Source organism: Triticum aestivum, chromosome 7B (assembly GCF_018294505.1).
Source record: "Triticum aestivum cultivar Chinese Spring chromosome 7B, IWGSC CS RefSeq v2.1, whole genome shotgun sequence".
NCBI classification, from domain to species: domain Eukaryota; kingdom Viridiplantae; phylum Streptophyta; class Magnoliopsida; order Poales; family Poaceae; genus Triticum; species Triticum aestivum.
In genome coordinates, this window is record NC_057813.1 from 722,496,305 (window position 1) to 722,514,042 (window position 17,738).

The 17,738-nt window shown below is 45.1% G+C and overlaps 2 protein-coding genes across 2 annotated transcripts; one reads left to right on the top strand and one right to left on the bottom strand.

Moving 5' to 3' along the window:
* Positions 1-1,140: 1,140 nt before the first annotated feature.
* On the bottom strand, positions 1,141-2,929 carry LOC123162349 (protein trichome birefringence-like 8). The gene is made up of 3 exons (XM_044580145.1): positions 2,559-2,929; positions 2,066-2,467; positions 1,141-1,969 (listed from the first exon to the last, which is right to left on the bottom strand). The coding sequence occupies exons 1-3, from the start codon at positions 2,894-2,896 to the stop codon at positions 1,456-1,458; spliced, it is 1,254 nt and encodes a 417-aa protein (XP_044436080.1). The 5' UTR covers positions 2,897-2,929; the 3' UTR covers positions 1,141-1,455.
* Positions 2,930-7,163: 4,234 nt separating this feature from the next.
* On the top strand, positions 7,164-15,114 carry LOC123159491 (dual specificity protein phosphatase PHS1; the record flags this gene model as incomplete). The annotated part of the gene is given in 10 exon segments (XM_044577328.1): positions 7,164-7,350; positions 7,440-7,552; positions 10,354-10,576; positions 10,915-11,091; positions 11,168-11,328; positions 11,439-12,444; positions 13,133-13,279; positions 13,357-13,584; positions 14,021-14,178; positions 14,694-15,114. Coding segments are annotated over 10 exon segments (2,568 nt in total). The 5' UTR covers positions 7,164-7,302.
* Positions 15,115-17,738: the final 2,624 nt, after the last annotated feature.

The window sequence follows — 17,738 nt, forward strand, 5'->3', positions numbered from 1 at the left end:
ATGTTCACAATACTAGTTTCTAGTGCATTATTCGGCACAACCAAATAGAAAAGTTTAGAGTGTACAAGTTCTTATGAGGAGCATATCATTTGAAAGTTGACATGCTGCTTTCGTCATTGTCAAATGTGTCGTACATATTGGCTTAGTAACATGTTGACAAACATGTATTTGCTTTGAACATGGTATTGAAATAGCGTTTATTTTAATAATACACTATATACAAGTGTTACTACTGTTTTATTAAAGAAAACATCACAGCTCATGGAAATAGACATAGGAATTAATCCACCATGGAGAGAGAGAGAGAGAGAGAGCTCCATGGACCCCTTTATTTTTGAAAAATTCAAACTTTCCGATTTCAAAAAATCCTGAAAAATATGCAACTATACAAGGATGAAATGTGTATATGTGTAAAAAAATCAGGATGAAATTACTTGAAATGTGACCTGTATAAAAAAGTCAAATTTCTGGACTTTGAGGATGAATAGTATCATGTGTTTACAAGCCCTAGATTTGTTTTTGCACAACCCTCATTTCAACATATTTTGTCCTCAAAATTTACACACATGTACATTATGCCTCCATGTATATCTGTATTTTTTCAGCAGTTTTTTAAATGTAAAAGTATGAATTTTGAATTTTGCAAAAGGAGGCCTCCATGGAGCTCGGCCCCCAAAAGCAATTTTCTGATGAGCACTCCCCTAAGAAGTAAAAAAATTGTTGACTTTTGTGCCACAGACATGGACCACAGCTGTTAGAAAATGGTTCAAAATTTAATCACAAGGTCATTTGGGTTTTTTTAAAACAGCTAACCACAAGATTGGTAGGTAGCTAAGAGAAACAAAAATGTGGTAATTTTTTAAAACCTTAACTTGAAAAGTGGTAGTTTTATTTTATTCACTCGGATAGGAAAGAAGGCAGACACATATAAGGTCACTTACTAAAATATTCGGATACTGTAAAAAGAAGCTACATCTATGGATCTTTCATAGTGCACGCCAATTTCACCACAAGAAACATAACCATCGATCTGTGCTATACTAAGTTCGCCACTTGAACATGATCAAGAATCCAGATTTTGTTGCTCGTCTTTATGTGTACACAACCGATCGTTCGGATGCAATAACTTGAGAGTCCATGGGATAAACGGCTTGCCTCACACCAATTTTGCATGTATACATGTATCTCCCAGATGTAGAGGTCGGGGGTCATCCTCCTTTTCTAAAAAAAATGTATGCATGCACGATCGTTATGATACACCGGGCTCCTGCACCCTACCCTATGTACCAGATTCAAACTCTTTACATAGTACATCTTTATGCTTTTATGATACACCGGACTCCTGCTCCCTACCCTATCTAAATCTCTGCTAATTCTCCATTTCTTGAATTATGTAACGTGGGTGTGAAGTCCGTCTGTGCACGCATGTACAATTGGTGCGAGACGGAATGCTGATTATTTTTTGACCGACCTCGTGCCATATCCCGTAGACACGAGGTGCCCGTACATAACCTGGTTCCACGCGTCCGGCACGCCTGGCAGGCACCAGTGGCTGCAATCCTCTGGGGCATCCGGCGGCGTCCCGGGCTCTCGGTGCCGCGACGGATGACCGTCCCTTCTCAACCATGTCATGTGCGTTATGTTCAAGAACACCACCCTATTGCTCATCTGCTGTCTAATTGTGCCCCGTGCTGTGCTCGAGATCATCGCGTTGATCCACGAATACTCTTGGTCGCTCTCGCCAGTGGTCATCATAAGAGGATCCCGTTGGTCTGCACATGAGCCTCCTGTGTCCCACGTTCCGTTGTCATAGTGTGATGGAGAATAGCTCCTAAAGAAGAGGTAGCTGCTCCTAGAGAGTCGAGGATTGCTTAGCGCCCAATCTTTCACCGTCTGCAGGGATAACCGGAAGGCTTCCTTGATGTCCATTTTCATGTTGAACCGATTTCCCACCATGAAATAATTTCCTCTGCAAGTATGGATCAATGCAGCTCTAGTCAATTAATCACGGTCATAGCAATGCAATGAGGTAGCTAGCACCCTGATTAGTTAACTAATCACGTACGATTTGATGGTCTTGTGTTCATTCCACCAATGACCCGTGTTGAGGACGAGCACGTCGGCGCCGGCCCAGCGTGTGGCGTGCCGTGGCAGCGCGTCGAGCCGGATGGCACCCCTGGTGACGCTTGCGCCTTTGTTGCTTGCCACCGGCAGGATGCGGTCGACCATGACGAGCATCGGCGCGCGGTAGTACTCCACAGAGAGGTTGTAGTCCAGGAAGATCATGGAGAGGTAGCCCTTGTGCCGGCTAAGGGGCTTCCCGGACTGCTCATATATCCTCGAAGCGTTCGGCACGGCGCTGGCGAGCATGCACAGCATGGACTCCCACTGGTTACGACCAATGGAGTCGCCAGCGAACACGATTCGGCCGTTCCGGCTCCTCTCCAACATATCCGTCGCATTAAACCTATTGAATTTGAACGTAATTAGAAAGGTGACAGAGACAAGACAAAATATTTTGCTCTCTAATAGAGATGTCAATGGCGATGGCTACCTACTTAGGGAGGTGGCAGCTGCCGTGAGGTTGCCACCGCCATTGCCGGAAGGACGAGTCGTTCCGGCCGTTGCGCTCGCAGCGGAAGCCAGGATCGAGGAACGGGCAGTCCTCCCCGTAGAGCGTCGCGGTAGTGGCGTCCTTCACCCATTTTCCATCAGAGTAGTCGCAGCCACCGGACGCGTCGGCGCGAGCTTTAATGTCTCCGCCATCATTGTCGATCAGAAGGGGCCGTGGCCGAGTCTGGAACAATGGTTTCTGCGGCTGCGGCACGAGCGTGAGGACGACGGAGAGCACGAAGAGAACCAGCAAGACGGACACCGGAGCGTGCTTAGCTTGCATGGATGGATCTCTGACTAATACTTGAGTAGTGATGGCGACCATTAACAGGCTGAGAGGAGAATAAGGAGCCGAGAGTGGCGTGGAGTTGCAATAGGAGTGAGGGAGCGAGTGGTGCTAGTGCCAACAGCTAGCGTACCGTGAGGGGCTAAATTTAGACAGCACGACCAGTATGAATGACGAACAATAGGACATAGTCATCTACACGTAGGAAGCGCCATTCAGAAGCACTCATTTTTCTTTCCAACAGAAATCAGTGGCACAGACAGTGCATGTGTCGAGCCAACAAAAAGTGAAGGGAACTTGAAACAAGTATTTTTTTTTCTCAGACATTTCAGGATACATGACGCAATCTGTTTCAACCATATGGCTGTAATAATGGACCAATGTCCCAATTCTATACTACCATGAGTGGCAAGAGACAACACATGCCACTAAGTGTCCTAAAATCATGCTAGTGAGCGCAACTAAAACCCTGAACTAAACTATAGTGCTCTGTCCTATAGTGCATATAAGATTTTTCCAAAGTGAAACTTTGCACACTTTGACCAAATTTGTAGAGAACGATATGAACATTTACAAATTACAATGCTATTAAATAGACATCATATGAATATATATTTCATGATGAATCTAAGGGTAAAGATTGGGTATTAAAAATGTTGATAAATATCTCTATAAACTTAGTCGAATTAACTTTAAACAAATCCTATATGCACTCTAATTTGGCAGCTGGACTATATGCATCAAAAGGCACCAAGAGTTCGTACAAAGGACCATTTTTTTATATACTAAAAGGTATGACAACATAGAATTTCTCCCAAAATGACAATGACAGTTAAGAAACTCCCCCGGGCATAACAAAAAGATGCATTCATGCAGAAGCACGGGACTACAAATGTGAAGTTTTCTTTTTTGAAGATTTCATTCATGGTCTACTATCCACGGTAGCAAAGGCCATCAACTAATCCAGATAAGAAAATACATACTATTCTATATAGATATGGATACTAGATAGCAAGCATGGGCCATCAAGGATATGGGAACACCAGGGAACAAAGTCATATTGAATATTTGATAAGTTCTAGGTAACCAGCATGTTGAGTATAATGTTTATTAGGAAAGACGAGATAGACTAGGATTTGTTCTGACTTGTCTTGTGCTCCAAAGATTGTACTCCTATATATATGCCCACGAGGCTCAAGCAATACAACGACTATTCCACCAAAATCCTCTCTCTCCCTTCCAACATGGTATCTATCGCAAGTCGATCCTAAACCCTAGCCGCCGCCGCTTCCGCACCTGCGCGCCGCCCCCGGGGCGGTCGGCCTCCATGACCGCCGCCGGGGGCCACGCCGCCCGTACCTAGGGTTCGTCCGCCGGCCGTGTTGGCCGGCTGCCCTAGAGAGTCTTTTTCCCGAGCCCTTGCTCCGGGTTTTTTCGCTCTCTCGCCGGTCGTTTTGGTCGGCGTTTACTTTTTGGTTTTCCGATCTAAGACCGGTTTGCGTTGCCCGCCGCCGCCGTCGACACCTCGCGCCTCTACTCCGACATCGGCGCGACAGGCTAGCTAGTTCACCGACCCGACGGCCTCGCGTGACAGGCAGCCCTCAAGGCCGTTGTCCGCCCCCCGGCCCGTCCGTCGCCCTGCGCCGGCTGTCACCGCCCTGCTCCGACCGGGACTCCTGCATCACCCGACCCGGCGGCCTCGCGCCATGCGGCGGCCAATCATAGCCGCCCTGTCGCCCACCGTTGCCGGCTTCATCTCAAACTCCGCCGCCACCCCGTCTCCACCGAGTGGCGTCCCCGACCTCGCGCGCGATCGGCCTGATCACCCGCTCGCCGCCGCGGTCCGCCTCATCTACGCCGCGCGACCGACCTAGCCCGTCAATTACGCGCGCCTTCGCATGCCCCGTGAAGATCGTCTCTGAGTTCAGTGCGGCCCTCCGCCGATCGAGCAACGGGCTGCCCCTACGTCGCCCCGTCGGGCCGCAGCGCCGCCATCCCGTGGTTCTTCTCCCGGCTGCACCGACCCACGTCACTGTTGCGTCGCCCCTTTGGGCCGTAGTGCCGCGGCCCACGGTCTACCGCCGCCCCGAGGCCGTCCGCTCCATGCCGTCCCCGTGGCTGCACCGACCCTCGCGCCGCCGCTGTGTCGCCCCCTCGGGCCGTAGCGAGCGTGGCACGCGGTCCATGCCTCCGTCTCGAGGCCGTCCACGTGGTTGCACCACCCCGCGCTCCACCGCTACACCGCCCCTTCGGGCTGTAGCACCGCGGCCCGCGGTCCCTGCGACCGTCCCGAGGTCTTCCGTCGTCGCCCCGACCTGCCCGCCGCCGCTGCTTCGCCCCTTCGGGCCGTAGCGCCGCGGCCCGCGGTCCACCGCCGTCCCCGTGCATTGACTTCCCGTGGCATGCGCCGCACCACCTCCTTTGGCGCGGGAACGCCACCGTCCACGCCGGTCTTCGTCATGCTGTCAGGGTTCTTCACCTACTTCGAGCATTGCCGCCGCACTCATAACCTAGCCGCCGCCGCTCTTCTTCGGCCGCCGCCGCCGCTACCCCTGTAGCCGCCTCCTCCGCCCGTCCACCCCGTTCGTCTTCATCCAGCACCAGCCCGTCGCCAGCGTCGCCGTCATCTACCCCGACCGCTTCATCTACTACGACAACCGCGTGCGACATTGGCCCCGCACCAATTGCGCTGCAACAGTCGTCGAGTCCTTCTCTGCTGGCCTCTCCGACTTCTTCGACATGGGTACAGCTTGTGCAGGTCCCAGTCTACTCATGTCTGGTGCTGGCAACACCGCCGCGTGCCTTCGTCCACGACGTGTTCACTGGCCTGGCAAGCCTGGCGCGGCGCTTCGTCAACTTCGTTTTCGTCCGTCTACGCATGCCCGGTGCTGGCAACACCGACGCGTGCCTTCGTCTACGATGTGTCCCCAGGGTTGGTAACCCGGCGCGACGCGTCGTCAACATCATCTCCGTCCTGGCGCACCACTACGCCCACGACTAACTCGGCGCCTCCTTGCGCTCGCGGCTCCACGGTGACTTCCTCGACACCGGCTACCCCGACTCGACATCGACCACGGCATTCTTCGCACGGCTACCTCGACCACGGCTCCACCACACACGCTCTCGGTTACCTCGACAAACGGCACAAAGGGCTACCGCCTTGCTTGAGCAACCTCGTCGGTTGCCACTCCAGCCACGACTCCGCGATGCGTCGACCGTTACGACTGTGGGGGGGTGTCCGTCGGCTTGCCTTCGAATTCTTCTCCAGTCTCACCGTCTGTGTCGCTACCGTTGTGACTGCGGGGGATGTTGGGTATAATGTTTATTAGGAAAGACGAGATAGACTTGGATTTGTTCTGACTTGTCTTGTACTCCAAGTAGATGATTGTACTCCTATATATATGCCCACGAGCCTCAAGCAATACAACGACTATTCCACCAAAATCCTCTCTCTCCCTTCCAACACAGCAAAATGGAGGCTAAAAATGCACGACACACTATTAGATTTAGCATAAGCAAAATAATTTCAGTGATATAACTTACAAATGTGTAATTAGCATTTCGCAATATTTTATGTGGTTAACTATGCTAGCTATATAACAAGGAAAAGCTATACTGGCAGAGACCATAGTATGATAAAATAGGTTAGCGAATGTATAACAGTTTACTATAAGTTTGCGCCATGTATGCCATATAGAACACCATCCTTCCACATCATTCCGATCCAAATGAAAGGATGCTTGAGGGTTTCAACACCATATCAAAAGTGAAAGTAGAAAAGTAAAAATAAATAAACAAAGAAACAATGCTGGAGCTACTAATCATGAGAGCCTAAACATACTTGGGCCATCTTCTTGACGTTTGAATGCTGATTTTTGTCTTTTATTTTTTTTTCAGGCTCTTTAGTTAGGAGATTAATTTTAAGCTCGACACCCAATGGAATGATCAAGTGTTGGGACCTTACAATATCTGAGGTTTTATACAACAGAGAAGAGGGAGGAGGGTTGCCTATTTCCGGTGAGGAGATGCAAGCGCATGAGGTGGAGGTGACAACACACCTCACTCAGCATGTTTTCCTTGACTTACTTTTGTGTCATTGAAGACATCATCCGAGAGGGAGAATAAAATGGCAATGCGCATGCATGCCCTCTTGGCAAATAGCATGGATGGCTTGCATGCGCCTTCACATGGATGGCCCAAAAGAATTGAGACAACATGGATGGCCTGCATGCACGTTCACTCGTGCGGAAGTTCTCTTGGAGAATAGCATTTTTGCCCTTCTTCCCCATCCCCTTGCCTTTGATTGGTCACAAACTTCACCAATCCGCGACCCGGCCAAACTTGACGAGATTATCTGAAGAACTCGATTTTCACTTTCCATTTGTCCACATTTTCCTGTACGAATGGAAGAGGGAATAGAGTCGAGATCCTTCTCCCGCACATCTTCCTCCGTAAGCGCGTCGCCCCAACCAAAAAATATTTCTTTGGTTCCGGGCCTGTTCTTGGCAGGAAAGAGCCAGATTGATCTGATTTATTGCAGAGTGGATTCGAGGAATGGGTAGCGTCATTGAGGAAGCGCACCGGAAGGACGTCCTCATTATCCCAGTCGCCACAACCGAAGTCAGGCATTCTGGCTATCGAATCCTCAATCAGGTAGGAGAATTAGTTATGTCGCTCGTGGGATCTATTACTTAATTGTAGTATGTACCATGTCTGATCCATAAATCGTAAGGATCGTATTTTTTTGTGATTCCTGTTGAGATATCAATCAGGTACCGTAATTAATTGGCTTAGTTTTGTATGATATGCTTGGTTACATTATTATTATTTGTGAGTGGTTTGGTTCCGAGCTACCTATACCCTGAGACTATGCTTCCGTTGTAATCTTTGATCAACGTGACATGCTTTCAGGAGGTTCTTTTTGTTCTATGAAACAGGCGATGTGATGTGTGTTGGAGCTGACTCTCTCAGCCCCTCTTCTCCCTCACGGCTGCCTCACACAACCAACTCAAGAAAATGGAGACACAGGTGTTTTGGCGTCGGACTCTCACAGCCCAACCTTTTCTCTTTGCCTCTATTTCTCTTAACCGAAAGCAAACATGATTACAAGTTAAATAGGAAACGCACACACACAGCCCAGCCACCATACTCGGCAACTAACGCCACTAACCCATGCACCCACTAACTGCATGCACGCCAATGCTTGGCCCTTGCGCAACGTCCTCACAACGGCCTCATAACCCGGCCAACAAAACGTGCATGCATCAACTACTAGTCCTGATCTACTTGGCTACTTAGTTTAAGAACCGGCTCCAGGACTGGTTCACACAGGTTGTCCTCCACCTCGTGTACTGTCGTTGTTGCATGGCTTCACGCCTTGCACTCCGGCCGCGTCGCACGACCAGCTCGGGCATCTCGCCTCGTGTACGCTCCGGAAAGGTTCACCTGCCTACAATGCCCTAGACAATCTGAACTACATGCATGAACGAAATAAACATGCAGATACATGATCAAGATTAAAAAGCTAACAATGTCCTCCTTAATCTTGATCCTTCACTTGTGAAACAGCTTCAGAGAAGAGCTGGCTCGTCCTCGACGTCGAGCAGTGCCTTGTCCTTGTTGTCCTTCTTCTTCTCCGGACACTCCCAAGCAAAATGCCCAAACTCATCACAGTTATAGCATTGTACCTCGCTCTTGTCTCTGCGCCCTCCACTGTGGCCATGTCCACGGCCACGGCCACGGCCACCACGGCTGCATCCTCGCGATGAGTCATGCCCTCTCGCCATGAGGAGCTGCTCTTCTTCACGTGCCGTCTCCCGCCCCTTGACGAGCTCCTCGTGCGCCTTCAGTGAACCAATGGCCTCCTCCATGGCCATCTTGTTGGTGTCGCCGAACAACGCAATCGATGACGCAACGTGGATGAACTTGTTGGAGACGGCTCGGAGCAGCTTCTTCATGACGTACTTCTCCTCCATCGCATCACCAAGCTCACGGATGCGCCCCACGAGAGTCGTGAACCTCGCCGCGAAATCATCCACGGACTCCACATCACCCATCTTGAGGCCATCAAACTCCGATCGCAGGGATTGAACCCTCGCCTCTCGGACGCGCTCGACGCCCACATGCATGGAGCGTAGCGCCGCCCACACATCGGCTGCGGTCTCCTTCTCCGCAACCCGCAGCAGTGTCGAGTCATCGATGGAATGGGAGATGATCGTCATGGCCATCTCCTCCTTGCCCTTGTCAACCTCCGATGAGGCCTCGCGATCAACGGCACCCCACGCGCCATTGGCGCGCAAGAGGTACTTCATCCTCATCGCCCACGCCGCGTAGTTCGTCCTCGTGAGCAGCGGGAACGGGAGCTTCCCCGTCGCGGCAGCCGCCATCGCCGCCGAGTCGCTCGGCACCAACGCTCCACTCGCTGAAGAGTCACGCGGCATCATCTTCGTCATCACCTAGCTCTGATACCAAATGTTGGAGCTGACTCTCTCAGCCCCTCTTCTCCCTCACGGCTGCCTCACACAACCAACTCAAAAAAATGGAGACACAGGTGTTTTGGCGTCGGACTCTCACAGCCCAACCTTTTCTCTTTGCCTCTATTTCTCTTAACCGAAAGCAAACATGATTACAAGTTAAATAGGAAACGCACACACACAGCCCAGCCACCATACTCGGCAACTAACGCCACTAACCCATGCACCCACTAACTGCATGCACGCCAATGCTTGGCCCTTGCGCAACGTCCTCACAACGGCCTCATAACCCGGCCAACAGAACGTGCATGCATCAACTACTAGTCCTGATCTACTTGGCTACTTAGTTTAAGAACCGGCTCCAGGACTGGTTCACACAGGTTGTCCTCCACCTCGTGTACTGTCGTTGTTGCATGGCTTCACGCCTTGCACTCCGGCCGCGTCGCACGACCAGCTCGGGCATCTCGCCTCGTGTACGCTCCGGAAAGGTTCACCTGCCTACAATGCCCTAGACAATCTGAACTACATGCATGGACGAAATAAACATGCAGATACATGATCAAGATTAAAAAGCTAACAATGTGATGGTCATTCTCTTTCAGCAAGTGTGTATCACTATCACTCTGAACTTGGTCCGTGTGATACCACTATTGCCCAACCGTTTTATGTTCGGCCTCCTATTAGCTGAAAGATGCATAGATTTCCTTGGTAATCTTGAGAATTGATAAAAACTACAGATGTAAAAGTAGTGTAGACATACCAAGATTACCAAGCCTCTATGTTTGAACGCCCTATGTGGAAACATTCACCAAAAATCAAATGAACAATCATGTAGAAGTAGTGTACACATACCTGACCAGATGGTTACTCTAATTTTATTCGTATGGTTAAAACAATATAGAGCAAGGGCATGAATTTGCTCCTTTCATGGGATAAGTTTCTCAACCAAGTTATTAATGTTGTATATTTTCTATATTGCAGTCCAAATGTGCTAGAAATCGTAGACTCTGGTAGCGATGTAATCGACTCCGGCCCATGTGATTATTTGCCAAAAACAAGCCTCTGGGAAAGGCTTGGGAGTGTTTCTATGATGGACATAGACTCAACTAACTTCTGCTGGACCTCTCTTTCTTCATTGCACCATACGAAACATACTACTACAAGTTCGGAACCCACCGAGGATGATACTAACAGAAGTTTTGAGGTTCGTATTTTCCTTTTTACTTATCCATCTTCCTGTAAATTGTCTTCCCTGTTGTTGGTAAGATTCTAACTGGTAAACTTGATTATTATCCTAGATATATCACTTCCCTCATCAAATTTCATCTCAGTGGTCACCGAGTCGAGATTTGTTACTTTCTTTTTCTGCCTACCACAATGTACAGATACAGTAAGCATCATGCGAACTGTGCTAAAGCTCACAACACCTCCGCAAAAAGCTAACATCAATATCTCTCACAAGGATTCTGCTTCATACTGGAAAATATAGTTTATTAGCCATGGCTCTAGTTTCCTTCTAATAGCCTGTACCATTCTGCACAGGTGACTGTAAATTCTGGAGGAGTTGTATTCATTGCGTTATTCAAAATATCTAAAAATGGTGAAGTTCCTTCCAAGGAAGCTGCAGCAGTTATTAAAATAGCACCATCAAGGATGGCCACACAGTCAGAACGGTTCGGGTATGAACTGGCTAAATGGCTTGGCGTAAGGACCCCTCAAGTAAGTACTCGCTTTCTTGTAGTAGGCCATGCTAAACACATAATTATTATAGTGTGAACTCTCATGACCAATGTAGGGCAGAGTGATTCATAGCTCCTCGTGTGAATGGCAACAAATAAAGGATGCAGTAGAGAATGCTCGACATGAAGCAATAGCTGTTGGTGATGAACTTCAGGAGATGATTTGCACTGAGATGCTAGAAGCTCTCGAACTAAGCCGATGTCTATTCCTGATGAAGTATTAACTCCAAGTTACCAGTAATGTGCCTGACAATATGGTACATACTTCTTTTCAAAAAAATATGGTACGTAGTTAACATGAAAAAAATATTCAACGTTGTTTTGCAGTTATGTACATGGATCCCCTCTACTAGAGAGCACAACACCATTTGATTCCCCGGAGTTTGCTGAAAAAACTGCTGAAGCTTTAGGTAGGATCTTGATCCTGGACCTCATTCTGAGAAATGAGGATAGGCTGCGGTGTCGGCCCCTTGGTTGGCGTGGAAACTATGCAAATTTACTTGTTGCCTACAAAGAAGCTTATGCAAACCTTGATTCATTGGATGATGTTCATGATTCTGCCATCATCCGTTACAAGCCAGAGATAATCAAAAGCCCTAAGAAACAGAAGCAGAGAAGATCCGTTTCAATAAGCGGCAGTGTCGGCTCAGATATCTCAGAGCTTTTGGAAGACTCTTATGATCAAATTGAGTCTGAGATTTCTAGCTTTCATATTGTAGCCATTGATTCGGGTGTACCACGAAGACCACCCGCCAGTAAACGAACGAAAGATCAAGAGAGCTATCCAAGACTGGTGGAACTAACACTAAACAACCTGGACTATTCTTCGAACCTCTTGTTTGAGGTGTCCATTGGAAAACTTGGTACCCCTGGACCCGAAGAATATGACATGTCATCCAATTATAGCTATCATTCTCCTCTGTCTGAGAGTGATATGGTAGCAATAGTTAATTCCTTCCGAGGAGGTTTTCGTAGTGCTCTGAGGGACCTTCAGAGGTTCCACATTTTCCTGCTCACACTTTATCAGAAGCTAGATGCCCTATTGAAAAATTTCTTTAATCTTATGTATAAAGGTTCAAATGAATTTGACAAGGAAGATGCAGGTCATTCTGATTCACCATTGTGTCGTGTAGAGGCACATACTGATTTGAGTGATTTCGAAGTTCCACGACATATGCGTAGGCCTTCCCGTACCTTATCCCGTGATAGTTTTGACATGTCATCTCCTATTTGTCGAGAGAGCTTTATGACGAAGAATTGGAAAGCAAATGGTGAAGCATCCCGTGGTCTACGATTGACGATGAAGCTCAGGGAATTTAACAAGTATGCCAAGGTTAACTTCTTTGAAGTGCTCATGGAAAACTTATTGATTTTTAACAGATTATACACGTCAATCTAGTTGGTATCTATTTGTTTTGCACTATTTGAATGCTCGGCTAAAATGATATAATATACCATAAGGTTAGAAAATTAGTTGTACAAAACCAAATAACCATCTATAAAGGATTCACACACTAGATTAAAAAAATAACAACAAATATCATAGGTTTGTATCTCAATAACTATTTCTCTATCTGAATGCTTTGATGGTGTGTTATCTCCATCATTTATGAATAGTCACCTTGCTTTCTCACCCAACCTAAGGTTTGAGGCATGTCCTTCCTGTGGTTCTCAATTGTTCAAATTTATTAAATAAACATGCAACAGTTGATAGTGCATGTAGGTTGAGTTTTATTGATAGACTTGTGTCTTGATGCACTGATAGAAAGAAGAGTTTTTACAAGTCCTAAGAACGGCAACACCCAGTGATTACAACATGTCACCTCTAATCGTTAGGCACATTCGGCTCTAGAGGCAAAGCTACCAGACCCCTCCTGCATGTCGGTGCCCATTGCCTAGTCCTCAACTTGATCGTGTCGAGGAGGCGAGCTAGGATGAGTTGCATTGTCAAAGATGATTGTGTTGCGATGCTTATAGATGCACCATTGCCTGGATGTATTCACGCAATACTATGCTTGCAGGTAGACAGTGAGTTAAACAAAGAAATAGAACAATGGAATGACATGCTCAGGACTGATGTTGTAAAATTGTGTCATGACAACAATTTCAACACAGGCTTCTTTGAAGGGATAGATAATAGTGTTGCCGTTGATGCTTATGAGTTGAAGGTGATCCTATTCTACCTAGCCTGCCTGGCAACAAACTATCTATTGTAGCAACTAAGCATATGAATTTCTGTTTTCAGGTTCGTCTTGAGCACCTTCTTGAGAGGATATCACTGATCTCTGATGCTGCAAGTACAGAACGTCCTTCTCAGATCACAGATCACATGTATATTGGTGGTGCTCTAGCTGCTCGGTCGACATACACACTTCAACACCTTGGCATCACCCATGTATTGTGCTTGTGTGCGAATGAAATTGGACAGTCGGAATCTCAGAAGCCTTGCCTTTTTGACTATCGAAACTTCTCAGTAAGTACATATGACAATTTTGTGAATAAGGACTCATTCGCTTTGGAGGAAATCAAAACGTAGGAATTACGAGTAGTATAGGAATTTGATAGGATGGGACTTGCCATTATAAGGAATTGACTTGCCTCGTTCCTACGCACAAAATGAGCTTTGAGTGTATGTGTAGCTTCCTCCAAAAATACAGGAAATGAGTAGTATTCCTACAAAATTCTTGTACGCATTTCTTACAAACCGAATGCATATATAGGAAATTTTCCTCTGGAATACTTGTTCCTATGTTTTTCCTACAAAAATCCTCCAAACCGAATGAAGCCTAAACATTGGAGGATCATTTACATGCAACAAATGGCTGAACTCCACTTTACAACTTTCTCAGCCATAATAAGGAACTAACTTTCTTGCTTTCCTTGGGACACTTTGTGTTTCTTTTCTACAGATAAATGATGATGAAAATGCGGAAATCACTGATGTCTTCCAAGATGCATGTGATTTCATTGATTTTGTTGAGCACCTACGCGGCAAAGTTCTAGTGCATTGTTTTGAAGGAAAAAGTCGAAGCGCAACTGTTGTTCTTGCTTATCTGATGCTTAGAAAGTAAGACTGCATAATAAATGTTTTCCAGTTACCAATGAGGCATTAGACTACCCATAGTGGGGAATAACTTAGACTAGTAACATACATATCTTACTAGTCTATGTTACTACCTCTATAGTGGGGAGTAACATATGTGTGATGTCAAACAACACTTCATTTATTAGGTTATAGACTCATCTTGTCTTGATATGCGTGATGTTACCCATAGTATGAGTAACTAGCTATGCTACTCAATTCATCTCTCTCCTCATTAAATCATTGCCACATAAGAAAATTTGCTGAGTTGGACTTTATGTTACTGCTGAAGTTACTCCCACTATGGACAGCCTTATATATCAATATCCGGTTAAGAAACTGATGAAAACCATCTATGACCAAACTATGCTTAACATAATCAATACAAGCTTTGCTTGGGATACGAACTTGTGTGAAACCTCATAAGAATGATAGTGCCTCAAATTTCAGTTTATTACTCTGTTGGTTTCATTGACTTAATTTGTTTCATGTTTGTTTAGAAATTGTACTCTTCTAGAAGCATGGAACATGCTGAAGAAGGTGCACCGACGTGCGCACCCCAATGATGGATTTGCCAAAGTCTTGCTGGATCTTGACAAGAAGCTGCACGGTAGAACCTCCATGGAGTGGCAGCACAAGAGGCCTGCAATGAAAGTGTGCCCCATTTGTGGTAAGAATGCTGGCCTCAGCAGTAGCTCACTCAAGTTGCACCTACAGAAGGCGCACCAAAAGATATCGTCAGGAAGCGTAGACTCAGCGATATCCTTGGAGATACAAAAGGCGATAGAGGCATTAAAGACAGGGTGAAGTCGATAGCCCCAATGGAGAAGAAGGATTTGGATGGGTTTTCTCATAGCAAACTACACATTATACATACATCTATACCCTAACTTTTGAATCATGTACCACACATCTAGAAAAAGTCTTGTTGTACATTATAATGATATCAAGTTTCTAGTTCTTATTATTGCATAATTCTCAACGTATAACACTTGTTCAAATAGCATGTGTTTTTCCTCGGAAAACTGCAACAGCTTAATCTTTTTTAGTGAAGTAGCAACTTCAGCAATTTTAGCCTTATTTTCTAGAAATTTTGAAACATGTTCGAGATATCCTTCATATTATTTAGAATTATAATATACTAGAGGCAATAGAAGATTCACTTCGTCTTCGGTATAACCCCCCTAAACACACCAACGGATAAGTCTATATAGCCCCTCATGGGTAGGATAGTCTTTTTAATAAATGCGTCACCCGCGCCGCCTGTGTACGCCACGATGGGCCTGCCCATTGGTGGATGATGTACGACCAGTTCGCCCAATGAAATATGTCGCAAAAAGAATATGGCTAGGTGGGGATTCGAACAGACGGACACCTCTCGCTGATAGCCACTATAACTAACAAGTGCTTGTGAGTATTTAGGCAGCGCAACATTGAAAGAAGCTAAGAGCATCACCAAATAGTGAAAACAAAATTGAAACATTTTTCTGAAAAAAGAGATTATTTCTTTGAACACGAATATTTTGGAAATTTTGTGGAAAAAATTAAATTCGAACATTTTTTTGAAACTCTTGAACTTCTTTTCGAATTTGATCAATTCTGAAACACGGATATTTATTGAAACACAAACAAATTTCATAAAATACGAGGTACAGTAGCGAAAATTTTCATTTAAACAACAACTATTTTCTAAACTTTGAACATTTTCCGAAAACGTGAACATTTTTTGAAAAAATGAACAAATTTTGAAAACAGCAAGTACTGTAGTAAACTTTCTTTTAAAAAGCAAACATTGTTTTGAAATTTTTATAATTTTTTTAAAACACATAGAAAACTTAACTTCTGGAACAATTTTCAAAACACTAACATTTTCCGTAAAATGGGAACTTATTTTAATTTCGAACAAATTTTGGAACAAGAACATAAATTTAAAGTTCCAAAAAAATTCAATATGCGAACAAAATTTTGGAAATATGAACAGGTTTTGTAAAATTAAGAAAAATGAATTCTTTTGGAAAAAAGTGGATATATGAAAAACTAAAGAAGAAATAAATAAACTTGAAAAAATGGGAAATAAAAAACGAAAAAGGAAGAAAAGGAAAACAAAAAATAGAAAAATAAAGAAAAACTGAAAATAAAGAACCAAAAAACTGCAAAATCTGCGAGGTAAACAGACTATGTTTACAATATTAATGCAAAAAAATTGAGGAAAACTTCACAAATATGTAGCATTTTTTAATCCGAAAAATAAATTAATGCAAAACAATTGAGAAAAAGCTTCACGAATAGGTAGACCTTTTTTACAAAATCTATAAAAAAATAAAAAAATAAAAAAGGAGGTGATTTTTTTTCAAATTCACAAGCACTTTGGTCGGCCCAACAGATGCCCGACGGGAGCGATGTCGTTGCCTGGTTGGGCCAAGGCCTAACCTTTTTAAAATTTTCTTTTTTTCTTAACTCAATTTTGTCCTTTTGAAATTTATTATTCTTTTTTAAATATGTTGGAAAATTTGAAATATTCTTTGGAATACTAACAAATGTTCTTGTAATCAAATATTGTAGTTCAATTTTAACAAATATTGGTCATAAAAGGCCATGAGAAAATTGGGACCATTTGATGGATTATGGAAAAAAAACGTGCTCTCGAACATAGACTCCTAGCCTATCCGGACACCCTACATTGAACATGGTGTTTTTTTGAACATTCTTGAAATGGCCCAAACTTTTTCCACCAGGTGAGAATGTTCGTGGTAAGCATCAATGCCAGGTCTGAACGACTTCCAACACCATACGCAAGTTGTGTCACTTCTGACCATTTATCGGTCATTTTTCACCGAGAAAACTTTAGAAAATGCAAGGATTATCAAAAACTCGAACAACATGGTGTCTTGAGCTGGTCATATAAGTTGATGGAAAGAAATTGGGGTCATTTGACAATGCCGATAAAACTGGCTCTCATACGGACCGTTCTGGCTACCAGAACATCATCAGGTTAACATGGTCCATTTTTAAACATGTGTGAAATGGCCCCCACTTTTGCCAGCAGGTGGGCATGCTCATGGTAGGCATACATTCCAGGTTTGAACGATTTCCTGTACCGTATGCAAGTTGCGTCACGTCCAGCCATTTTTCACGGAGAAAACACCAGAAAATGTGAAAAGCATTGAAAAGTCAGAAAAATTGGCATGGTGCCTTGAATTGGTCATATAAACTCGTGGGAAAAACCTGGGGTCATTTGATGATGCCAAAAGAAACGGTTCTCATACGGACCCTTCTGGCATACCCGAACATCCTTTGTTTAACATGGTCTATTTTTTAACATGCATAAAAATGACTTCAACTTTTGCTGCTAGCAGGTGGGCATGCCCATGGTAGGCATCCATGCCAGGTTTGAATGATTTTTAACACGTATGCAGGTTGCATCACGTCCGGATATTTATCGGCCATTTCTCACCGAGAAAACTCCAAAAAATATGCAAAATATGTTGAAAAGTCAAATAATTTGGCATGTTGCCTTGAATTGGTCATATAATCTTATGGAAGAA

Bases quoted from the DNA above. Each gene is read 5' to 3' on its own strand.
- LOC123162349 (XM_044580145.1), bottom strand. From the start codon at position 2,896: ATGCAAGCTAAGCACGCTCCGGTGTCCGTCTTGCTGGTTCTCTTCGTG. The intron at 2,468-2,558 runs GTAGGTAGCCAT...CAAATTCAATAG, and splicing joins GGCAGCTGCCACCTCCCTAA to GTTTAATGCGACGGATATGT. The intron at 1,970-2,065 runs GTACGTGATTAG...CCATACTTGCAG, and splicing joins GAACACAAGACCATCAAATC to AGGAAATTATTTCATGGTGG.